The following is a 25,340-nucleotide window of genomic DNA, read 5'->3' as shown; positions in this document are numbered from 1 at the left end:
TTTTGGTCTTTTCCTTCTCTCTTGTTTTCTTAATGACATTTTGCTTTCTTCCTGTGGATGTTCTTGATGTCATTCTACATTCTTCTGGTCTTCGGTCATTAGTTTCTAATGTAACAAATCCGTCCTTGAAATGATCTTTAAATTCAGGTGGGATATGTTCAAGTTCATATTTTGGCCCTTGTGAACTTGCAATTTTCCTTCACTTCAGCCTGAACTTGCATATGAACAATTGATGTCTATTCCATAGTCTGCCCCTGGTCTTGTTTTGGCTGATGATATGGAGCTTTTCCACTGTCTCTTTCCACAGATGTAGTCAATTTGATTTCTGTGTATTCCATCTGGTAAGGTCCATGTGTATAGTTATATTTTAAGTTTTTAAAAAAAGGTATTTGCTGTAAAGGGAGATGTTTTGTAACAAAAGGAAGGTAGTAGTTGATCTTACATTCCAGGAGCAGAGGACCCTGGGACCATCAAGGGAGAAGAGCGGAGTGTGGGCAAGACCCTATCCAGAGAAGCAGTGACGCCAGAGATGGAGGCAGAGACAATTACAGGGAGAGATGGCGTGTCTGGGGACTGTAGACTCAAGGAGGGAGAGGGGCTGTGTGCTGGCGGCCTGGGCTGGTGTGCAGAGTATATCCTTTGGTTGTTTGGATGGTTATATATTCCTGAGTATTTCAGCATACATCCAAAAAAAAAATTTTTTAAGTGGGATTGGAAGCAAATGCTGCTAAATAATGATGTGTGGAGGGAACTGGAAATCATTGCAACGCAATGAAATACAATAGGATGAATATAAAGCTGATGTTCTCCCATGTAAACTATCACTCAATTTACAATAAAAAAAATTTAAAAAAGCCAAAAAAGGTATTTGCAATGAACAAGTCATCGTTGTTGTTGTCAGGTGCCATCGAGTCGGAACCGACTCATAGCGACCCCATGCACAGCAGAACGAAACAATGCTCGATCCTGGGCCAACCTCACCACCGCTGCCACCCCCGAGTCCATCAATGATGCCACCTGGCCGATCCATCTCGTTGGAGGTCTTCCTCTTTTTCTCTGACCCTCCACCCTACCCAGCATGACATCCTTCTCCAACGATTGTTTCCTCCGGACTACATGTCCAAAGTAGGAGAGACGAAGCTTAGCCATCCTGGCCTCCAAGGAGCACTCTGGCTGCACTTCTTCCAAAACAGATCTATTGGTTCTTTTGGCAGTCCATGGCACCCTCAGTATTCTCCTCCAACACCACAACTCAAAGGCATCAATTCTTCTACGATCCTCCTTATTCACTGTCCAGCTTTCGCATCCATATGAGGCTATTGAAAACACAATGGCCTGGGTCAGGCGCACCCTAGTCCTCAAGCTGACATCTCTGCTCTTCAATACTTTAAAAAGTTCCTGTGCAGCAGATTTGCCCAGTGCAATACATCGTCTGATCTCTTGACTGCTACTTCCGCGAGTGTTGATAGTTGATCCAAGAAGAATGAAGTCCTTGACAACTTCAATCCTTTCTCCATTGATAAGAATGTTGTTTATTGGTCCAGTGGTGAGGATTTTTGTTTTCTTGACATTGAGATGCAATCCATATCGAAGGCTGTGCTCTTTAATCTTCATAAGTAAATGTTTCAAGTCCTCTTCACTTTCAGCGATCAAGGTTGTATCATCTGCATATCGCAGGTTGTTAATGAGTCTTCCTCCAATCCTGATACCACGTTTTTCTTCATAGAACCCAGCTTCTCGTATTATTTGCTCAGCATACAGGTTGAATAAGTATGGTGAAAGAATACAACCCTTAGTCTTACAAAATTCTATCATGCAATCTCCAGCATCATTTCTATCACCAAGGCTGTATTTTCCAACTACTGATCCTTCCTCTGTGTTTCCAACACTTGCATTCCAATCACCAGTAATTATCAACACATCTTGATTACATGTTTTGTACATTTCATACTGAGGAAGCTGGTAGACTCCTTCAATTTCATCATCACTGTCTTAGTGGTTGGTATGTAAATTTGAATAATAGTTGTACTAACTAGTCTTCCTTATAGGCATATGGATATTATCCTATCACAATGTTGTACTTCAGGACAGATCTTGAAATGTGCTTTTTGATGATGAATTTGCCATCATTCTTCTTCAATTTGCCATTCCTGATATAATAAACCATGTGATTGTCAGATTCAAAATGGCCAACATCCATCCATTTCAGTTCACTGAAATGCCTAGGATATCGATGTTTGTGCATTCCATTTTGTTTTTGACAACTTCCAATTTTCCTAGAGTCATACTTTGTACAGTCTATCATCCAATCATTAATGGATGTTTACAGCTGTTTCTCCTCATTTTGCATTGTGCCCCATCAGCAAAGAAGGTCCAGAAAGCTTTACTCCATTTACGTCATCATGGTCAACTCTACTTTGAGGAGACAACTCTTCCCCAGTTGTATTTTGAGTCATTTCAGACATAACAGACTCATCTTCTGGCACTATGTTGTTGTTGTTGTTGTGAAGAGCCATTGAGTCAGTTCTGACCCATAGCAACCCTGTATAGGGTTTCTGAGGAGCAGCTGGTGAGCTTGAACCGCCGACCTTGCAGTTCAAAAGGCTTTGCATCCTGGTGCATTAACCCACAGCGCCACACCAGGACTCCTCTGGCACTATATCTGACAATATTCTGGTGCTCTTCATCATGTTTCAATATTCAATATTCTGGTGCTGGCATTGTTTTACTGCTATTCGTAAAGTTTTCGTTGACTAAATATTCGCAAGTCTATCTCTCCTTCTTTCTAGAAGCTCAGCTGAAACCTATCCACCATGGGTGACCCTGCTGGTATTTAAAATACTGGTGGCATAGCTTCCAGAATCACAGCAACATGCAAGCCACCACAGCAAGGCAAATTGACAGATAAGTGATGGTGAGGTCTTATAGGCCTAAGTATTGTCTATATTCAGGATACCCAAACCAAAAGTAATTTGTGGAGGTCCTTCAGGCTGCTAGCTTCAGTGTTTGTCAGAACCAGAGGGCAGCTGAAGGCAGGGTGGCTGGTTATGAAGGCTCCTGCTAGTCTAATTCTAACCTGGAGGCTCTGTGGGTTCTATAGATCTGGAGCAGAGCCCATCTAAATTCAGGCACCAAGGCAGTGGAGCCTCACACTGGCTCAAACCTTAAAGCTCCAAACTCCCCGGAGAGCAGGGGGTAGGCTGGGGGTAGATGAGGGTGAGGGCTGACTTCACCTCTGTTATCCAGGGAAGTGTGGGGAACAAGAAGGAATCACATTTTTCCCACCACCTGTGTGAATCTGTTATCAGGCCGTTGTCTGTCTGTCTCTCCAGAGCTGCTTGGATAGTCACGCACTGTCTGGCTAGCAGTGCATTCACATCAATTTCCTTTCACCACCCCGGCTCAGCTTCTCCTCCCAGAAAGTGTTCTAGTCACTCCCCTAACCTTTTCTCTGAAGCTCGGGGTTCCAGGATTATCCTCTGGGTCTATTTCTATGACGTGTCCACCTCGTCTGCCATCTTGCTGGAAATCCCTCTATGCAAATCTTGTTTCCATGGGTCAAGACCAGTTGGAATTGACTTAATGGCAATAGGATTGTGTAAGTAACAGAATATTTGAGATTTCCTGATTTTTTTCTATCACGCTTAACAGGAACTATTCGTGCACACTTTTCCCCAATCCACTTTGAACCTCAGTTGGTATTTTGTTTTTTGTAAAAGGGTCAGTTAAACCTGCTCCAAATGAGTTGCCATCAAATTGACTCCAACTCATGGTGAGCCCAGTAGTATCAGAGTAGAACTGTGCTCCATAGAGTTTTGGGTGAGTGATTGATCGGAAACAGATCACCAGGTCTTTCTTCCAAGGCACCTGGGGTTGGACTCAAACCTCCAACCTTTACATTATGAGCTAAGCATGTTAACCATTTGTGCTACCCAGAGACTCCGAAGGCTACCTAACTGAAAATACCACTCTCACTGCTGTCTGGTTGATTCCCACTCATAACACTGACCCTGTAAGACAGAGCAGAACTGCCCCAGAGGGTTTCCCAGGCTGTCAATCTTTATGGAAGCAAGACTGCATATCTTTCTCCTGTTGATCAGCTGATGGGTTCAAACCACTGACCTTTCTGTTAGCAGCTGACAGCTTTAACCCTTCTGTCACCAGGGCTCCTTAAGCTGCCCACATCTGCCAAATTCTGATTCTATTTAAGCTGAGCTTTGAAGGATGAAGAATTTGTCAAAGAAATAAGAATGAGAAGGGCATTCTAGGCAGAGGGAACAGCTTGGACAAAGGCCAGGAGGTTTAGAAGAGGCTTGGAGTGGTTGTGAAGCCTCAAACAGGTTAATGCTTCTAAAGGGAGATGTTAGACCACCTGGGAACCCTTGGGAACCCTTGAGTCAGATCATCACAACTTCTCTAACCCCAACTCTTAAGTTTTCACTCCTAGGGGACACAGAGGCAGGAAAACCCAGTTCCCCAGGGTCTGAGCCCTGCCAGTGGGATCAGACCCCAACCTTTGTACAAGATTTTAACTAAGTGCAGCAGAAAAATCATCTGAGGTAGAGGTTTCAGCATAGCTAGTGGCTCTGAGTCAAGATAGAGTTGAACCCCTTCACCTTTCCACAGAGGATGTCATTGTGGCTAGAGCAGCGGGTATTTGTGGGAGTAGACAGCAGACATATTTTTTAAAGGCGCTGAAGAACTTGAAATTTCTCCCAAGGGCAATGGGGAGCCATAGAGGGTGTGTGAGCAGAAGAGGGATGGTGAGATCTCTGTCTTTGGGGCCTGAGTGGGGAAGTGAGTGGAGGGGGCCAGATGCCTTGGGAGGGAGATGGGGATCTAGGCTCTGACTATGGGATGGAAAACGAGGAGACCTATCATTTTAATTGCTAACAGGCAAAATGGGCAGTGACCATCCAGAAGGTGGGAATCCAGGTAAATACAGGAGAAATAGGAACTGACAGATGAAGCAGAGGTAGGATGGCAGGGAGGGGAGAAAAGAGGAGAGGATGTGTTAAGATTTGGTTCCTTGATGTGACCAGTCCTACTTAAAGGACACATGAAAATCCCCAAGACTGTATGAGAACAATTTGTGATCATCCTCAATTTACAGATAAGGAGCTGAGGCTCAAGATGACTAAACCGGCACCTCTCAGAGAACTGTGGTCCCCAACTGAAGGAATGTGCAGGGAAGAGTTCACAGGGGAACAAGATGAAGAGCCTAGGGGAACATGCTGCTTCCCAGGCAATCAAATCCAAGTTTCAGACGTGGAAGAGCTCAGAGTTGGAGGCTGACATTTCAGATAGATTCAGAGGAACACATGTCCCACCCTGAGGCTGGAGGAAGCCTTTGTCCTCAAGGAGGAAATGGTACAATAACAGGTCACATGACCAGGGGAGGGGGCTTCCTGTTTACTAGTCTTTCCCAAACCAGTCTTGGTCAGCCCTGGTCTGAGCAAGCAGTGGCCAGAGTGACCCCGAGAATGTTCCAGAACTTGGGCTGATCAAGGTGCCTCTAGAGGAACAGAGAGGTATAGGGAAGTAAGAGGACCGCACACATGGTTGGAGTCTCTGGTGCAAGAGGACCTTGGGGGGTGTAGGGGCTTTGTGGTCTTAGTCCCAGGCCCAGAGACAAGGGGGAAAGGAAGCAAGAGGGGGTACAAATGTGGTGAAAACTGAAGGAGGCAGAGCAGAAGATCAGGGAACCCCTGGTGTAGTGAGTTGCCCATCAAGAAAGGTATTCAAATATGTCAACTCAACATTGATAACTCAAGAGCCCTTCCAGAGATGGAGTCATTGCCCCATTTCCCAGGAGAGAAAATTGAAGCCATTTTCTCTCTAGGACAGCAAGGCAGAACTGAGGCCATGCTGTGTTTTTAGGGGGTGAGGAAGGAGGAAGACTCAGACCATACTGATTATCTGGACAGGGATGAATGCCCGTGCCAAGCGACCCCGAAGTCGGCGAGGGAGGCATCTTCCACCCGTGAGTGTCTTCCCCCTCCCCGCTGTGCCCAGCCCCTTCTAACCCCAGGGCCCCCGTACCTGCCCGGCTCAGAGCAGGAACCTCAGGGGTTATTTGCAGGGTGAGTTGGACCCCCTAGTTGAGAGTTCAGAGGAGTTGGAGGCAGCTTCTGGGACCCCCGAACCGAGCCTTGAGCCACCCCAGGAGAGTCACGGCGAATCAGAGCTGGTGGGTTCTGCAGCAGAGGCTGGTGTGCAGGGCACAGGGGACAGGTAAGGGTCACTTGGTCTGTGCTCCCCACACCAACCAAGGCACTTCGTTTCCACCCTCCATTCTTCCTATGCCCCTTCCCTGCTCAGACACTTAGCATGGCTACCCATTGTCCTCCTCAACCTGTCTGTAAGTAGTCTAGGATGCTGATACTTCCTGTCTACCAGCTGCTCCAAAAGACCCTTTATTTTCCAGAAGTTTCTGTCCCTCACCTTTAAGCCTTTCGCTGGGCTGTACCCTCTGCTAAGATGCCTTTCTTTCCCTTGCAAAACCCAACTCCTTCATTTTCTGAGGTTCCCTGCTCTGCTTCTTTAGCCCCAAGGCCTTCCAACATCCTCCCAGTCGTTACCCTGGATTCCCAGCCTTCCCGGGGCCACCAGGACCCTTGCACACAGCTCTTGGCAGCAAATCCCTCCCAGAGACCCTGAGGTTTAAGTCCCCATAATTCCCTCACTCGGTCTCTCCAGAACAGACAAGGAACTTGATGGAGACTCCTGCAGGGGATTGATCTCAGCCCTCCAGGGCCCACCAAAGCCTGCAGAGGAAGTCCATCAGGCCTCAGAGGCAGCCCCTGGGGATGGAGACCCTGATGTGTTCCAGACCCTCCAGCATGCTCTGAGTTCCCTAGAGGCGACGGCAGCTGCGTGGCGCCAGCAGCCCCCCAAATGTCCCATGCCAATGGGGGCATTAGGGCCCCTTGTGGGTCATGAAGGGGTAGGGGACTGTCAACGGGAGGCGGCCCACCTGACGGAGAGGAACGCCTGGCTGCAGCTGGCCCTGGGAAGCAGGGAGGATGAACTGGCTCGCATGCAGGCCTCCCTCCAAGCCATCAGGGCGGAGAAAGAAACGCTGCAGAAAGAGGTAAATGTTTGGTCCTGCCAGAGGTGGGCTGCCAATCCCTGCTGCCAATCAGCATTCATTCATTTGTTCATTCCTCACACCTTTCTGGAACATCAATCAGTGTGTGTGCATGGGGGGGGAGGGGTATGTGTGCCAGGCACTGCTGAGTCCAATGACTAAAATAAAGATTTCTTACAATCTTAGTAAGGGGGCACAGGGAAGACCCCAGAGGAGGTGACACTTGAATAAAGACCAGAGGAAATGAGGGAGGAACCTCGCAGGGAGTTGGGGGAAGAGTGTTCTAGACAGGGGGAATAGCACATGCAAAGGCCCTGAGGCAGGAGTGTGCCAGACCCAGCAAGGTAGGGGGAGACTAGGGCAGGGAGGTGACAGCACAGAGCTTGCTGGGGGCCCTGGTGGACTGCATAAGATTTTGATTTTTGTCCTAAGTGAGGCAGGAGTCGTGGAGGGTTCTGAGCAGAGGAAGGAACACCTGGCTCAGGTGTTCACAGATGCCCTCTGGATGCTGAGGAGAGGACAGACTGTGTGTATAGGGAAGGGAGGGGGCGGGGATAAGGGAGTAAGTGGAGAGACTAGGGAGGAGTGACTACAGTGATCTGGTGAATAATGAAGGCAGCTGTGGAGGTGGTGAACGAACTAACGGAGGGAAAATTCTGGATGAGATTGAAGGTGGAGCTGACAGGAGTGGGTGTGAAAAGTAGGGAGGAGCTGAGGACAGCTCTAGAGTGGGGGCCTAAGAGATTAGAAGAGAGAGATGGGCCGGCTGTGGAAGGGGCAGGCTTCCTGCATGGAGGAGGTTGGAGGGATGAATAGGAGTTTGCCCTCTGGAAAATGTTAGATTTGTTTGGGCCTTGATGACTTTGAGGTACCCATGAAACGCCCATGTGGAGTGTTCAAGCTAACAGGTGAACATATGTCTGAGACTCAGAGCTCAGTGGGGATTCCAGGATAAGAGGAAGACATTTGGGCATCTTTTCATGTGAATGAAATCGAAAACCATGGGGCTGGACCATATCCATGGGGGTGGAGCTCCCCATTTTGACGTGGACTAGCAGAGAGATACAGGGCTTCAGAAACCTAGAAGGAGTGAGATCCATTTCCCTGCTGGAAAAGCTAAGTCTTGGGCAGCTAAGTGACTTCCCCAAGGCCACATAATAAGGAATGTGGTAGGGTGAATAACCAGGGTGCCTATCACTACCCCCAAGCACAGACTTCGGGGAGGGATGGTTAAGTATTTAGAGCCCCCAGGCCTGATGTTCCCACTCCCCCTCCCAGGTCCAGGAGCTGCAAGATTCCCTGCTGAGACTCAAGCCTTTCCCACCGCCAGCCCACAGTCAAGTGGGCAGCTCAGACAGTGGTTCCAGCAGTCCTGGGGCAGACAGGGAACCCTGGGGGACTCAGGTAAGTGCTCAGGATCCTGGAGAGTTCAAAGGAGTGAGATTCAAATCTGCGTCCTGGTATCCAATAGCTTTGGGGTTGGAAAAGACCTCAAATCATGCTGCTGGCCCTCAGTGACCATGGGGATTTAACTGGATCCCTCTTCCTGGCAGGACCCCTTTCCTCTGGCTCACCCCCTGCTCAGGCGCCTCAGGAGTGATTCCAGCACCCAGATCCTTAGATCTCTCCCCCGCCAGACCCTTGCCCCTGAGATGCATATCATGGAAGTCCAGATTGACCAGCTCCGGGGGTAAGAGTAATTAATGCTGAGCTAGTAAGGGTCCAGCACCTCCCTCAGCTGGGATATGAGCCCATGTGTCTGGAATTGGAGCAGGGGAAAAGGGAAGATATGGAAATTGGGTTCTGACTGCTCTCTTCCCCACCTTTTGAGGCAGGAACATTGAGAAGCTCAAATGCTTCAACCGTCTGCTCTCCGCTGTGCTCCAGGGGTATAGGGGCCGTTGTGAGGGTCTCAGCATGCAGCTGGGCCAGCGGGAGGCTGAGGCCACAGCCCTGCACCTAGCCCTGCAGTACAGGTCAGTGCTCCCCCCCAGTGACGCAAGGCTGGGGCAGAACTGGATGCCCAGGCCACGGCCCCATTCACAGAGAAGGCAAGGTCCCCTCATGGATGAGTCTAAGGAGCTCTGGTAGCGTAGTGGTTACGAGTCGGGCTGCAAACCTTAAGGTCAGTGGTTCGAAACTACCAGCCGCTCCGCGGGAGAAAGATGAGGGTTTCTACTCCCGTAAAGATTTACACCCTCGGAAACCCTGTACAGGGTCGCTATGGGTTGGAACCGACTCGACGGCACTTAACAACAACAACAAGGCAGGCTTAGTCCAAGGTTATTAAGGTTGTTTGCATTCTCCCAGGGGTGGGCGTAGAGAGGAAAGTGAGGGTCCCAAGTGCAAGTAGAGACTGGAACCCACGCAGCAAAATGGGGACAGACTTCTTGGTGGGGAAATGATTGGAGCTGGGGTTTGTAGTAATGAATAAGAGTTTACCCTCTGGGAGGACACTAGGAAATCTAGGCATTCAGGAGTGCTCAAGACTGATGTCCTGCAGTGAGCACTGTGAGGAGGCATATGGGGCCCTGCTTGCTCTGTGGAAGGCCAACTCCCAGTCAGGGGAAGGGGCCTTGGCAGGTGACCTACAGGCAGCTGAGAAGGAAGTATGGAGGCTGCTGGCACAAGAGGAGGCTGCCATAGCTGGAGGAGCACCACGAGATGCCCAACCAAGGTACCCTTGGGAACCCCAGAACTGGGCTGAACACTGAGAGTGGGAGGAGCTCCCAAAGATGGCCCGTGTTGGGGTTTGGCATGGTTCTGTCCAGCAAGGACTGAAGTTGTCCTGTTGCTAATCAACTAGGTTGGCATAGTGCTAGATTGGATTGGCACAGGACCCACTATGGTTGGCACAAAGGTGGATGATGGTGCTTAGCAAGGTTGGCTTGATGATAGTCATTGGAGTTGGCATCATGCTGCCAAACAGAGTTGGCATTGATGCAAAAGGGTAGAGTAGCATCGGAATGTTCTAACTTGAGGGCGAATAGTGCAAACCAAGATCAGCATCAGGCTGATTTCTATGAGGTGGAGGACAGACAGACATACCTTCACCCTCCAACCCTTTGACCAATTCTGACATCATTCATTTCGTACCCCCCGTCCCCATCATGGAACGCTCTACTTCTATCCTGGGGTCAATAATCCATTGCAATGGCCACACAGAACTCACAGACTAGATTTACAGTTAAGTGGTTTATTAAGAAAACAACAGAGTACAACCTGGAAAGGCCAAGGTCAGGATCCGGAAGCATGTAGGCAAAATCTTCCTAGGACAGCTGTCTCAATACTCCCAGCTCCTCTTGGCCGTGCAGACCTTCTCTTTACCCTGCTGTCTGTCATCACTGACTCTGCCACAAAGCCTCTTCTTGGCTCGTTGCCACTAGCTCTGCTGCTGAGTCCCTATCTGGGCCTCTCGCTGTCTTCAGTGTGATATTCCTTGACCTGTGCTACAACCTTATTAGGACATTTTTTACCTTCTCTGTCTCTTCTCTGTCTCTCTGTCTCTCACTTTCTCTCTCTGCTTCTTCCTGTCTGAAAAACTCCCGTACAGTTAGCTGTTTATATGCACAAACTCCTCATCAATTTCAAGGCATGACCTTCCCATCAGGGCCACAAAAACTAGCAACTCCCTCTTGGTAGACCATTGGCACTGCATTTGTATGTTGCTATTAAGTGCCATCGAGTCGGTTCTGACTCATAGCGATCCTGTATAGAGTTTCCGAGGAGCAACTGGTGAGTTGGAACTGCTAGTCTTGTGGTTCAAACTGAGCTTGCTGTCCAGTGCTTTATCCTCACACCAGGACTCTGGCATTTGCTTCTGGTTCTGGACTGCAATGTGCCCTGTGATTGGTATACACCTTGCAAGGAATTGGTCAATAGACTATGCACATGAAGTGTTTGCATTTGCCTAGTAGGCTACAAAGACTTCATTTGCATAGTTTGTTGACCAATCTCTTGCAAGGTGCATACCAATCACTGGGCAGACTACAGTCCAGGACCAGACAAAAATCAAACAAGTTGTTTGCAGCATGACCAGAAAATGTCAATCAACCTGGACAAAAGTAGCCACTCTCTCAGGTAGAAAACTAGGGCAAAGGTAACTCCTAAGGGCTTGTTGTTGTTGTTGTTAAGTGCCATCGAGTCGATTCTGACCCATAGCGACCCTGTATAGGGTTTTCAAGGAGCAGCTGGTGAGCTTGAACCATTGACCTTGCAGTTCAAACGACTTTGCAGTCTGACACAGTTAGGTGAAAAAAAATCTCTCAAGTTGTTTTTTTCCAAAGAATCAAAGCAAAAGGCCACATAGAGGAACTCATTCCACCCCCAACTGGGTTGGTGCAGTGGTGTCCACCATGACAGGCGACCGTGTCCATTAGGTGTCATGGGGGTGGTCATCATGTTGTCTTGATCACGGATGATGCCCATTGTGTTGGTACACTGCTCTCCATGATGTTGACTTGGTTGATGATGGTGCCATGATGTATATCAGTGGATGATATTACCTGTCTCAGGCATCTAGTGCTCCTATAACATAAATGGCATAAGTGGGTGGCTTTAAGAAACAGAAATTTATTTTCTCACAGTTTTGTTATTGTTGTTAAGTGCCATCGAGTTGATTCCAACCCATAGCGACCCTATATAGAGTTTCTGAGGAGCAGCTTGTGAGCTTGAACTGCCGACTTTGCAGTTCAAAGCGTTTTGCAGTCTGGCGCATTAGCCCACAGTGCCACACCAGGACTCCTTTCTCACAGTTTAGGAGGCTAGAAATCCATAGTCAGGGTGCCAGCTTTAGGGGAAGGCTTTCACTCTCTGTTGTTTCTGCAAGAAGGTTCTTGTCTCTAACTTCTGCTCCTGGGTCATCTTCATGCGGTATCTGTCTTCCCCAGTCTCTGCTTGCTAGCTGGCATTTCATCTCTTCTATCTCAAAAAGATTGACTCAGGTACATCCTATAGTAACACTGCCAAAGACAAAACCAAAACCTAGTGGTGTGAAGTCAGTTCCAGCTCATATTGATTGACAGTGTTGAATTGCCCCATAGAGTTTCCAAAGCTATAAATCTTTATGAAAGAAGATGGCCACATCTTTTTATACCCCTGAGGAGCAACTGGTAGGATTGAACTGGCAATGTTAGAGTTAGCAGCTGAGTACTTTAACAACTGCACCACCAGCACTCCTTTCACAAAGCTAACCCATTCCCAAATGGGATTATAACCCCAGGCATAATCCCATTAGGATTGACAACACATATTTTGGGGGGATACAATTCAATTAATCAAGGAGCTTTGGTAGTGTAGTGGTTACGAATCGGGCTGAGGACCACAAGGTCACCAGTTCGAAACTACCAGCTGTTCCGCGGGAGAAAGATGAGGCTTTCTGCTCCCGTAAAGATTTACAGCCTCGGAAACCCTGTACAGGGTCGCTATGGGTCAGAACCGACTCTATGGCACATAACAACAACAACAACAAATCAATTTATAACAGTGCCCATTGGGTTAGTGGATGCTCTACTGTATTATCTTGACCCATGGTGCCCATTGGATCGATGTGATAGCGTCCACCATGTTGTTTTGATCAAAGATGGTGCTTAATGGACTTTACATTATGATGGCTATTAAGTTGATACAAGAAAGTCCACACAGATGGCATAGGATCCACTGTGGTTGGTAAGATGGTGAATGATGGTGCTCACCAGATTTGGCATGAGGTTAGCATGACCACACTCATCAGTGTCAATACAAATCCATCTTCTGTTTTCCTCAGCCCTGAAGGCAGCAGTGTAGACAGGCCCACGCTGCAGGAAGTGGCCACCCAGCTCCGAGGCTATATCCAGCGTCTCCAGAAGCAGTGGGCTCTTGTGAAGATTCCCCCAGAGCCTGGTCCCACCCTGGCACCCATCCCCAATGTGCCCCGGGCAGAAGCTATGCTGCAGACCATGCTAGAGGCCCAGCCTGGCCCAGCTCTGCCCCAGCTAGAGAAGATGCAGATCCAGAAGGACCTAGTGTCCACACAGGTACTCATGAATTCTGGTCACCCTGTCAATAATTCCTTCGAAGACAAAGCTTTTTGCTAAGGCAGAGAGGGATGAGGCTGGTGGAACCAAGGCACAAGGGAGAGTTCTTTGGGCTAGGAACAGACTTCCAGGTAGGCAGGAGAATGTGAGCTAGGGTTTTGAGGGCGGAATACAAATTTGTTCTCCGGGTTTCACTTTGTCATTAGACTTCCCATCTGCCTTTCAAACATGTCTTCCCCATGGGAAAGAGATGGGGAAGAGGACATGATCTGGGGTTTTAGCCTTACATGAAGAACTGCAGGTTCTGAATTGAAGAAATGCAAATTCTTCTATCAAGCTGGTACTTGACCCTGCCCAAGATACTTGTCCTCTCTGAACTGCCCAATACATAGAAAGAAACCCTAAGCTGTAAACTTTATGGGAGCAAATGGCCAGACCTTTCTTCCTCAGAGCCACTGGATGGGTTCAAACCGCCAGCCTTTCAGTTGTGTGCTTAACCATTGCACTACCAGGGCTCTTTTATCGGATATTGTTGTTAGGTGCTGAATGAACTACTTCCCAGTTCTGTGCCATCCTCATAATTGTTGTGTAACGCTTGAGTTCTCAATCCATCTCAGTGGAGGTCTTCCTCTTTTTCGCTGATCCTCCAGTTTTTCAAGTATGATGTCCTTCTCCAGGGACTGATCCTTCCTGAGAGTATGTCCGAAGTACGAGGGACAAAGTCTGGCCCTCCTCACTGCTAAGGAGCATTCTGGCTGTACTTCTTCTAAGACACATCAGTTTGTTCTTCTGGCAGTCTATGGTACTTTAAAGATTCCTCGCCAACATCATAATCCAAATGCATCGATTCTTCTAAGGTCTGGCTTATTCGTTGTCGAACTTTCACATGCATGTGAGATGACTGAAAATACCATGGCTTTGGTCAGGCATACGTTACTTCTCAAACTGACATCTTTGCTTGTGAACACTTTAAACAGGTCTTTTGCAGCAGATTTGCCTAATGCAATACATAGTTTTGAGTTTTTGATTACTGTTTCTATAAGCAAAATGAAGTCTTTGACAACATCAATCTTTTCTCTATCACGATGTTATTTACTGGCCCACTTGTGAAGATCTTTGTTTTCTTTACATTGAGGTGCAACCCATACTGAAGGCTGTGGTCTTCGATCTTCATCAGTATTTCAAGTTCTCTTGGCTTTCAGCAAGCCAGATTGTGTCATCTGCATATTGTAGAATGCTAATGACTCTTCCTTTAATTCTAATATCACATTCTTCATATAATCCAGTTTCTCTGATTGTTTGCTCAGCATAGGTTGAATAAGTATGGAGAAACAATACCTGATGCACACCTTTCCTGATTTTAAACCATTCAGTGTCCCCTTGTTCTATTCTAACAACTGCCTCTTGGTCTATGTACAGATTCCTCATGAGCACAGTTAAGTGTTCTGGAAGACCCATTCTTGGCAAAGGTATCTGTAGTTTGTCATGATCCACACAGTCTAAAGCCTTTGTATAGTCAATAAAGCATAATGAAGCACCATTCTGGTATTCTCTGCTTTCAGCCAAGATCCACCTAATATCAGCAATAATATCCCCCACTCCACATACTCTTCTGAATCTAGCTTGAATTTATGGCTGCTCCCTGTTGATACTGCAATTGTTTTTGAATTATCTTTAGCAAAATTTTTCTTGCATGTGATAGTAATGATAGCATTTGATGATTTCAGCATTCTGTTGGATTTCACCTTTCTTTGGAATGGGTATGGATACGGATCTCTTCCAATCCATTAGCCAGGTAGCTGTCTTCCAAATTTCTTGACAGAATCAAGTGAGAGCCTCCAGTACTGCATCAGTTTGTTGAAACATTTCAATTTATATTCCATAAATTCTTGGAGTCATGTTTTCCACCAATGCCTTTAGTGAAGCTTGGATTTCTTCCTTTAATACCATTCATTGATTCTTGATCTGATACCTCTTGAAATGACTGAACATAGCCCAGTTCTTTCTGGTAAAGTGATTCTGTGTATTCCAACTTGGTATTATCAGTGCCATTCAAAATTTTGCCCATTGTTGTTGTTAGGCATCATAGAGTCCGTTCCGACTCATAGTGACCTTATGCACAACAGAATGAAATAGAGCCCCGTCCTGTGCAGTCTTCACAATTGTTACTATGCTTGAGCCCATTGCCACTGACACTGTGCCAATTCATCTCATAGGGGATTTTCTTTTTCTCTAACCCTCCACGGTGCCAAGAATGTTGTCCTTCTCCAGGGACTGGACCCTCCTGATAATATGTCCAAAGTATGAGTGATGAAGTCTCACCATGTAGCTTCTAAAGAGCGTTCTGGCTGTACTTCTTCTAACACAAATTGTTTGTTCTTCTGGTAGTCCATGGTACTTTTAATACTCTTCTCCAACTCCATAATTCAAATGCATCAATTCTTCTACAGCTTCCTTATTCACTGTTCAACATTGACATGCACCACTCCTTTGTCAGTTTGTCATACTGTGGTATTTTTCATGTTGCTGTGATTCTATGGGTATTTTAAATACCAGCAGGTCATCCACAAGGAACAACATTTAGCTGGGCTTTCAGATAACAACAGACTAGGAAGAAGGAGAGATAGACTACTTCTGAATATTTAGTCACTGAAAACCTTATGAATAGCAGTGGAACACTGTCAGCACTAGATTATTGAATATTGAAACATGATGAAGAGCACCAGAGTATTATCAGATATAGTGCCGGAAGATGAGCCCATTATGTTTGATGTGATTCAAAATGCAACTGGGAAAGAGCTACCTCCTCAAAGTAGAGTTGATTGTGATGATGCAAATGGAATAAAGCCCTAGGGACTTTCATTTGCTCAAGGGGCACAACTCAAGATGAAGAGAAACAGCTGTAAACATCCGTTAATAACTGGAACATGGAATGTATGAAGCATGAACCTAGGAAAATTGGAAATTGTAAAAAAATGAAATGGAACATATAAACATCAATATTCTAGGCATTAGTGAGCTGAAGTGGACTAGTATTGGCCATTTTGAATCTGACAATCACATGGTTTATTATGTCAGGAATGACAAATTGAAGAGTGTTGCATTCATCATCAAAAAGAACGTATCAATATCTGTCTTGAAGTACACTGCTGTCTGTGATAGGATGATATTCATTTAGCTACAAGGAAGACAGTTATATCGCTATTATTCAAATTTACACATCAACCACTAAATCCAGTGATGATGAAATTGAAGAATTCTACCAACTTCTTCAGTCTGAAATTGATCAAACATGCAATCAAGATGTATTGATAATTACTGGAGATTGGAATGCAAAGGTTGGAAACAAAACTCAGTAGTTGGAAAATAATGACTTTGGTGATAGAAATGATGCTGGAGATCACATGATAGAATTCTGCAAGACAAGTAACTTCTTCATTGTGAATACCTTCTTAAAATAACATAAAAAGATGACTATACACATGGACCTCACCAGATGGAATACACAGAAATCATATTGACTACATCTGTGGTAAGAGATGACGGAAAACTTAATATCATCAGCCAAAACAAGGCTAGGGGCAAACTGTGGAACAGATCATCAATTGCTCATGTGCAAATTCAGGTTGAAGCTGAAGAAAATTACAGCAAGTTCACAAAGGCCAAAATATGATCTTGCATATATCCCACCAGGATTTAGAGGTCATCTGAAGACAGACTTAATGCATTAGGCACTAATGACTGAAGACCAGAAGAGCTATGGGATGACATAAAGCACATCATACAGGAAAGAAAGCAAAAGGTCATTAAGAAGACAAGAAAGAAGGAGAAGACCAAAATGGATGTCAGAAGAGACTTCAAAACTTGCTCTCCAGTGTAGAGATGATAAAGGAAATGGAAGAAGGGAGGAGGTACAAGAACTGGACAGAAAATTTCCGAAGTCAACTCGAGAAGACAAAGTCAAATATTTTAATGAAATGTGCGAAGACCTGGAGTGAGAAAACCAAAAGGGAAGAACATGCTCAGCATTTCTCAAACTGAGGGAACTGAAGAAAAAATTCAAGCCTAGATTTCCATTATTAAAAGATTCTATGGGGGAAATATTGGATGATGCAGAAAGCATCAAAAGATGTACCTAAAAGAAATGGTCAATGTTCAACTATTTCAAAAGGTAGCATATGATCAAGAGCCCATGATCCTGAAGGAAGAAGTCCAAGGTGCATGAAGACATTGGCAAAGAACAAGGCACCAGGAATAGATGGAATACAAACTGAAATCTTTCAACAACCTAATGCGGCACTGGAGGCACTCACTCATCTATGACAAGAAATTTGGAAAACAACTACCTAGTCAACTGACTGGAAGAGATCCGTATTTGTGCCCATTCCAAAGAGAGGTGACCCAACAGACTGCAGAATATATTGGACAATATCATTGTATTTGGCAAGAGTAAAATCTTGCCAAAGGTAATACAAAAACAGCTGCAACCGTACATTGATAGGGAACTTCCAGAGGTTCAAACCAGATTCAAAAGAGGAAGTGGAATGAGGGACGTCATTGCTGACGTCAGATGGATCTTGGCTGAAAGCAGAGAATACCAGAAAGATGTTTATCTGTGCTTTATTGACTATGCAAAGGCTTTTGAGTGTGTGCATCATGACAAGCTATGGACAACATTGCAAAGTCTGAGTATTAAGAACACTTAATTGTGCTCATGAGGAACCTGTACATAGACAATGAGGCAGTTGTTCAAACAGAACAAGGGAACACCAAATGGTTTAAAAATAGGAGAGGTGTGCACCAGGGTTGTATTTTTTCACCATATTTATTTAATCTGTATGTTGAACAAATAATCTGAGAAGCTGTATTATATGAAGAAAAACATGGTATCAGGATTGGAGGCAGACTCATTAACAACCTGCAATATGCAGATGATACAATCTTGCTTGCTGAAAGCGAGGAGGACTTAAAATACTTACTGATGAAGATCAAAGACCATAGCCTTCAGTATGGGTTGCACCTCAATGCAAAGAAAACAAAAATGCTCACCACTGGACCAATAAACATCTATGTTGTTGTTGTTAGGTGCCAACGAGTCAGTACCAACCCATAGCAACCTTATGCACAGCAGAACAAAACACTGCCCGATCCTGGGCCAACCTCATTACTGTTGCCACGCTTGAGGCCATCGATGCTGCCACTTGGCCAATCCATCTCGTTGGGGGGGTCCTCTTTTTCTCTGACCCTCCACCTTACCAAACATGATATCCTTCTCCAGTGACTGGTCCCTCCTGATAATATGTCTGAAGTATGAGAGATGAAGTTTGGACATCTTGGCCTCCAAGGAGCACTCTGGCTGTACTTCTTCCAACACAGATCTGTTGGTTCTTTTGGCAGTCCATGGCACTTTCAATATTCTCCTCCAACACCATAACTCAAAAGCATCAATTCTTCTACAGTCTTCCTTATTCACTGTCCAGCTTTCACATGCATATGAGGTTATTGAAATAAACATCCATACAAATGGAGAAAAGATTGAAGTTGTCAATGACTTCATTTTACTCGGATCAACCATCAGCACTCATGGAAGCAGCAGTCAAGAAGCCAAATGATGTATTACTTTGGGCAAATCAGCTGCACAAGACCTCTTTAAAGCATTGACGAGCAAAGAAGTCAGTGTGAGGACTAAGGTGCGCCTGACCCAAGCCATGGTATTTTCTATAACCTCATATGCATGTGAAAGCTGCACAGTGAATAAGGAAGAACATAGAAGAATTGATGCAGTTGAGTTATGGTGTTAGAGGAGAATATTGAAGGTGCCATGGACTACCAAAAGAACAAACTGGCTGTGTTGGAAGAAGTGCAATCAGAGTGCTCCTTGGAAATCAGGATGGTCAGACTTCGTCTCTCATTCTTTGGACGTATTATCAGGAGGAACCTGTCCCTGGAGAAGGATATCATGTTTGGTAAAGTGGAGGGTCAAAGAAAAAGAGGAAGACCCCCAACAAGATGGACTGGCACAGTGGCAGCAGCAATGGGCTCACGCATAGCAATGATTGTGTTTCGTTCTGTTGTGTATAGATTCACTATGAGTTGGTACTGACTCGATGGCACCTAACAACAACAACAACATGAGGCTATTTTAAATGCCATGACTTGGATCACATGTACCTTCATCCTCAAACCAACATCTTTTTTCTTGAGCACTTGAAGAAGGTATTCTGCAGCAGGTTTGCCTACTCCAATACAATCCTATCACAGACAGAATTGTACTTTAAGATGGATCTTGAAATGTTCATTTGGATAATGAATGCAGTGCCATTTCTCTTCAATTTGCTGTTCCTGGCACAGTAAACCATATGACTGTCTTGATTCAAAATGACCAATCCCAGTTCATTTCAACTTACTAATGCTTAGCAATGCTTTATGCATTCCATTTAATTTTTGACAACTTACAATTTTCCTAGATTTATACCACAAAAATTCCACGTTGATTACTAATGTGTTTGAAGCTGTTTCCTCTCATTTTAAGTTGTGCCATATCAGCAAATGAAGGTCCTGAAAGCTTAACTCCATCCATGTCATTATGGTCAGCTCTACTTTGAAGAGGTAGTTCTTGCCAACCTTATTTTGAGTGCCTTCTTGGAAGTATATCTGACAATGTTCTCCTGTTATTCAGAAGGTTTTTGGTGGCTAACCGCTCAAACGTGGTCTGCGTCTCCTTTTTCTTAGTCTGTCTTAGTCTGGAAGCTCCGTTGAAACCTTTCCACCATAGGTGACCCTTCTGGTATTTTAAATATATGCTAGATAGCTTCACAGAAACACACAAGCCATCACAGTACAACAAACTGACACACAAATGGTTGGTTTTATGGGATGTTGTTGTTGTCGTTGTGAAGTAATATCAAGTCGTAGCCACCCTGTATAGGGTTTCTGAAGAGCAGCTGGTGGGTTTGAACCACCGACCTTGTGGTTCACAGTCCAGTGCTTATAGCACCACACCAGAAGTCCAGGGGATGGCATTTCTCACCTCAGACGATCATGATAAGGGTAAGGGTTAGATTTCTTGCTTGCCTAGCCCACAGTGTGTGCCTCAGTTTCCTTAATAGTTGATATTGTTGTTGTTGTTGTTAAGTGCCCTTGAGTCGGTTCTGGCTCATAGTGAGCTTGTATAGGGTTTCTGAGGAGCAGCTGGTGAGCTTGAACCACCGACCTTGCGGTTCAAATCGACCTTGCTGTCCAGTGCATTCGCCCACAGCATCATACCAAGACTCCACACCATTATTCTTGTTAAGTGCTGATGGGTTGGTTCTGACCTATAGCGATCCTGTATAGGGTTTCCAAGGAGCAGCTAGTGAGCTTGAACCGCTGACCTTGTGGTTCAAATTGACTTTGCAGTCCAGTGCATTAACCTGCAGTGCCACACCAGGGAGCTGCTGTCTATTCAGCCCCTGACTATTAGCTGATGTCAATCCTGCCCCTGGTACATGGCAATGCCATGCACAAGATTGGGCTGATGTGAACCATAGGGTTTTCATTGATTTCTCAAGTCAATTGCCAGGTATTTCTTGCTAGCCAGTCTTAGCTGGAAGCTCCTCTGAAATTTGTTCAGCGTCATAGCCACATAGATGCTCCCATCGCCAGGTACGTGGTGGCTGCACGTAAGTGCATTGGCTAGAAATTGAACCCATTCTGCCTTATGGAAGGTGAAGGCTTTACCCCTGAACCACCACTGCCCTTCAAGGTTGGCCCTCCAGGTGCAAATTCACTGTCCTCTTCTTGGCCCCTCAGGAGGCCCTGGCAGACCTGACACTGCGGCTCCAGCTGGCACGACGGGAGAAGCGGAGCCTGGAGCTGCGAGAGGCCGCGCTTCGAGCTCTGGGTCCAGCCCACCTGCTCCTCTTGGACCAGCTGAGGTGGGAGCAGGCCCAGCTCCAGGCTGGTGGAGAGGACAACACTGGTGGAGACAGCAGTGGAGGTGGGAGCAGTGGGGACGAGGAGGACTGGCCCCAGGTGAGCAGCCCATCTGGACCTGGGAGGGAGAGCAGATATATTACTGCTATGTGACCCCAGAGAATCATGGCCCCTGAGTTTTGGGTTCTATTTCTTCACAGAAATGTGTATGTAACAATGAAACTGAGTGCCAGGTTCACATCTGTATTTTGAGATTGCTTTCTCTGAGGGTATTGAGCCCAATAGGCCCCAAACCAATTCCCCAGACCTGTTCATGCTCCCCATTTCCATCCCTGCTGCCCCAGCCTATGTCTCATCTCCTCCTAAAACTTAGTTCCTGCCTTCTCCTTGAGGTCTCTGCTTCTGGTCCTTCCTGTCTGATCTTGTCCATCCTCTGCTTAAAGCCTTCCATGACTTTCCAGAACATTCAGAGACCAAGCTCCTTACTGTGGCTTTGTGGCGCTGTGGGCTAATGTGTCAGACTGTGAAGTCATTTGAACTGCAAGGTTGGCGGTTCAAGCTCACCAACCTCTCCTTGGAAACCCTATACAGGGTCACTATGGGTCGGAATCGACTCGATGGCACTTAACAACAACAACAACACCTACCTCTAAGCCTTTATACATGCTAGGCCCCTGCCTGGAACACCATTCCCTCTTTGTCTAATTGACTTAGACAAGTTTTGACTTCTGCAGATTTCAGCTCAGATATCACCTCCTCAAGGAAGCCCTCCTAGGTTGCCTTCAGATAAGGTTTCCTATTTCCTTTGTCAGAGAATAATTTTGCCTTTATTGGGGGCTCTGTAAGGGCAGAGCTATAGCTCCACTGTCCTGGTGTTTTAGGCTCTCACTTTGTGTTTGGCACACATCTTGGCCAATGGCACTTTCTTTCCTTCTTCCCACCTTAGGGCCCTCTTGCTGTCCCCAGTGGCATTGACGGAGGCCAGGTGGGCAGAGTGCAGGACTCAGAAGAATTGGCCCAGCAGCTGGAGATGTCGCTAAGCCGGTGTGTGCCTGCATTTCAGACTAAGAAATGGGTGGGCTTGGGGAGGTCAGGGAGCTCAATGTGTGTTCACTTGGAAACACTATGGACAGGTGGGTGGGAGGAGGGGAGGGAAAATGATTGGCCATGGCTGTGAGCCCCTCTCCCCACCCCTGTACTAGGGCTGCGGACCTGAGGGGGCAGCTGTGGAGTCTTTGGAAAGAGCTGGAACAGGTGGCTCAGAAGGCTCGAGCCAGACGTGCTCATAATACCAAACTGAACAGTGACTTATGCAAAGCTCACAGGTGGGTTCCCTGCCCTGTGTCCCCATGCCTGCCTGGTCACATCATCAGTAGCCCTAGTTTTTCTTTCTCTGGGCCCCATTTCCCCCTGTGAGATGGGCAGTGCATTGAGTCCATCCCACACCTCCCCTGGTGCCCAGAGGAACCCCAGGTGGCTCCATCCCAGGAAGCTCCTGTGGCCCGCAGGGATGGGGCTGTTTCCAGGTTCAGCTTCTACCTCTTGCAGTGCCCTGGTCCTGACCTTCCGAGGAGCACACCGGAAGCAGGAGGAGCAGCAGCGGAAGCTGGAGCAGCAGGTGGCACTAATGGAGGCCCAACAGGCAGAGGAACTGGCTGCGTTGGAAGCCACTGCGAGGGCTCTGAGGAGGTCCCAGCTGTCCTGCCAGCCACCCCAGCCAGGAGAGACCCTTCTGTAGACCTCACAGCAAGTCATGTCTGGACACATCACTGAGTGGTGGCTGATGATGTAACTTCCTGGAGTGACTTGGTGTGTTGGGGCATGTTTGGCATGCAGAAGCCTGGTGTAGGGTGACTAGGCATTTGAGAAAGACTTTATGTCTTAGAGGTCTCTGGGTATGCAGTTTGGCCTCAATTGCTACCTGAGAGGTTGGTGGTTCAAATCCAATCAGTGGTGCCATAGAAGAACGTCTTGGTGATCTGCTTCCATAAAGATGAAAACCATAAAAACGCAAACCCATTTGGTTTTTACAACAGGGTTAACTGGGAAACTGAAGCATACACTGTGGACTGGGAAGCCAAGAAGTCTTGACTCTCATCACGATTTTGTGAGGTGGTCAATGGCCCCGGCTACTGCTTTGGAGTAGATTCTGACTCATAAGAGACTCCCTAGGACAAAGCAGAACTGCACCTATAGGTTTTAACAAACCCTGACAAAAGCAGACTTAGACATAATTCCAAGGTGGCTCGGCTGGGAGGTTGGAACTGCTCACCTTTCAATTATCAGACCAACACTTAACCCTCTGTGCCACCAGGACTCCTCATGCAAACAAAGACTGCTGCTGCTGTATGCCGTGGAGTTGGTTCTCATTCAGTGACCCTGTCTAGAGTTTCCAAGGCTGTAAATCTTTATAGGAGTAGAAATCTCCATCTTTGTCCTATGGAGCAGCTGGTAGATTCGAACTGCTGATCTTATGGTTAACAGCCCAGTGTGTAACCCACTACTCTACCAGCCATGAAAAATCTATGAAGCAGTTCTCTGTAATGCATGGGGGCACCATAAATTGGAATTTACTAGACAGCAATGGCTTTTTAAATTTTTTATTTTTAAGTTTAAATCTCTTTTGTGTCTTAGGGTCTGGTTTGGCACTATCTGGAGTGGAAGCTTGGCATATCATCATCAGCATTGGGTAGGAAGCAGATTGGGGTTATATAGGGACAGGATCCCAGAAAACCAGAGGCAAAGCTCTGCCACCCCAGCTGGGGCTAAGGGGATGGAAGCCCAGCCAGATGTTGAAGGTCAATAGTATTGTTGTCAAGTTCTGACTCATAGTGACCTTGTATAGAGTTTCTAAGGAGCGACCTTGTAGTTAGCAGTTATCCAGAGCTTATCCCATAGTACCACACTAGGATTCCTCTGAAGTTGTTGTTGTTAAGTGCCATTGAGCCAATTCTGACTCATAGCAACCCTGTACAGGGGTTCAGAGAAGCTAAGTAACTAGAGTTACAATCCCTGTTCCCCCCCTGGGAGGGGTCTATGAGGAAAGACGGGGTAGGCACACCTTTCCTGCTCATTCCTTCTCAAGGAGATGCTGGGTTTGGTCTGGGAGATGCTCACAAAGAGAAACTGAGAGAAACTGAGACCAGCAGAGTTCAGGATGTGTAAAAGGGGAACTTTAGCTCAGAAGAACACTGGCTCCCAGGTTGAAGATGGAGGAGGGGGAACCAAAGGGGGCTTTGGAATTTGGCTTTGAAGAATTTGCAACTAAGGTAGAAGGCTTCTGGGTGAAGTGGGAGTGGAGGCTTTGGACTGTGGACAGATGAATTCAGAGCACGTGCTAAAGGTGGGCAGTGAGGCAGACCTGTGACTCGCAGGACTACCACTGGCCAGGCTGAGAAGTTTGAGCTTCTTCCTGATAGTTAAATGGTTTGCAATCAACTCTGGGTGTGGTGCTGTAGGATAAGCACTGCACTGCTAACTGCAAAAGTCAGTGGTTCAAACCCACCAGCTTCTCCTTGGAAACCCTACACAGGGTCACTATGAGTCGTAAGTGACTCAAAGTCATTTATCAGCAGTACTGTGGAACAAAGGCCTGGTGATAAGTTTCAGTAAAGATTGTTTTGATAAATGTTACAATCAAGAAAACCCCATGGAGTAGTTCTACTCTGACACATAGGGGGTCACCATGAACCAGAAACAATTTCATGACAACAGGTTTGGTTTATTTAATTAGCATATATTTACATGCCACACCTCCCAGCCTCTCCAGAATGGGCTAGCTGGGCCTGGAAAGCTGGGGTGGGCCTCCACCCTCTCCAGTGGGATTAGGGGCCAGCTGTCCTCTTCTGAGCAGTCACTGAAACCCAAGATAGGGATTAGAAAGTGTTTTGTGTTTTGTGTCCAGCCTAAAGGGAGGAGGGGTCTGGGTCCCACCTGTGCAGGTGTATTTGAGTTGCTGCCTCCTCAAGAGTCTGGCCTCAAACCACCTGCCTGACTTGAGAGGCAGAAGGGGAAAACAGCTACCTCTAACTTCTGCCCTGCTTCCCCCCTCCCCTCCCACCCCAGAGGCTGCCAGTGGGGGGAAGGAGCATAGAGTTGACCTTGTCCCTCCTCCCCAAGAGTGACCTTATCATCCCAGGTTGCCTGTGAGTAGAAGAGGAGCCAAGGTCATCTGTCTGAGGGGGGGGAACTTTGCATGTTGTGTGTGTGTGGGGGGGGAAGGGCTGGGGTCACCATTGGGGTTGGGTTCCCAGGCTGCTTGGGATCATGGACTGACTGTTCCCACGGGCACCCCCTCAGCAGATGGGCCTAGGACTCTTTGT

At 46.7% G+C, this 25,340-nt stretch overlaps 1 protein-coding gene across 1 annotated transcript; it reads left to right on the top strand.

Annotated features, from left to right (window-relative positions):
- The first annotated feature begins 5,929 nt into the window (after nucleotides 1-5,929).
- Nucleotides 5,930-22,756, top strand: USHBP1 (Usher syndrome 1C binding protein 1). The gene is made up of 12 exons (XM_006877134.1): nucleotides 5,930-5,983; nucleotides 6,083-6,234; nucleotides 6,700-7,093; nucleotides 8,369-8,494; nucleotides 8,644-8,780; nucleotides 8,926-9,066; nucleotides 9,594-9,767; nucleotides 12,855-13,104; nucleotides 20,896-21,117; nucleotides 21,965-22,062; nucleotides 22,221-22,343; nucleotides 22,567-22,756. The coding sequence occupies exons 1-12, from the start codon at nucleotides 5,930-5,932 to the stop codon at nucleotides 22,754-22,756; spliced, it is 2,061 nt and encodes a 686-aa protein (XP_006877196.1).
- Nucleotides 22,757-25,340: the final 2,584 nt, after the last annotated feature.

Source organism: Chrysochloris asiatica, unplaced genomic scaffold, assembly GCF_000296735.1.
Source record: "Chrysochloris asiatica unplaced genomic scaffold, ChrAsi1.0 scaffold00442, whole genome shotgun sequence".
NCBI lineage: Eukaryota > Metazoa > Chordata > Mammalia > Afrosoricida > Chrysochloridae > Chrysochloris > Chrysochloris asiatica.
The sequence above is the reverse complement of the archived record's forward strand: the minus strand, read 5'-3'. Positions and strand labels throughout refer to the sequence as shown.

Coding starts and splice junctions, on each gene's coding strand:
- USHBP1 (XM_006877134.1), top strand. CDS start 5,930: ATGAATGCCCGTGCCAAGCGACCCCGAAGTCGGCGAGGGAGGCATCTT. Junction 8,495..8,643: donor GGGAACCCTGGGGGACTCAG/GTAAGTGCTCAG, acceptor TCTTCCTGGCAG/GACCCCTTTCCTCTGGCTCA. Junction 21,118..21,964: donor ACGAGGAGGACTGGCCCCAG/GTGAGCAGCCCA, acceptor TTCCCACCTTAG/GGCCCTCTTGCTGTCCCCAG.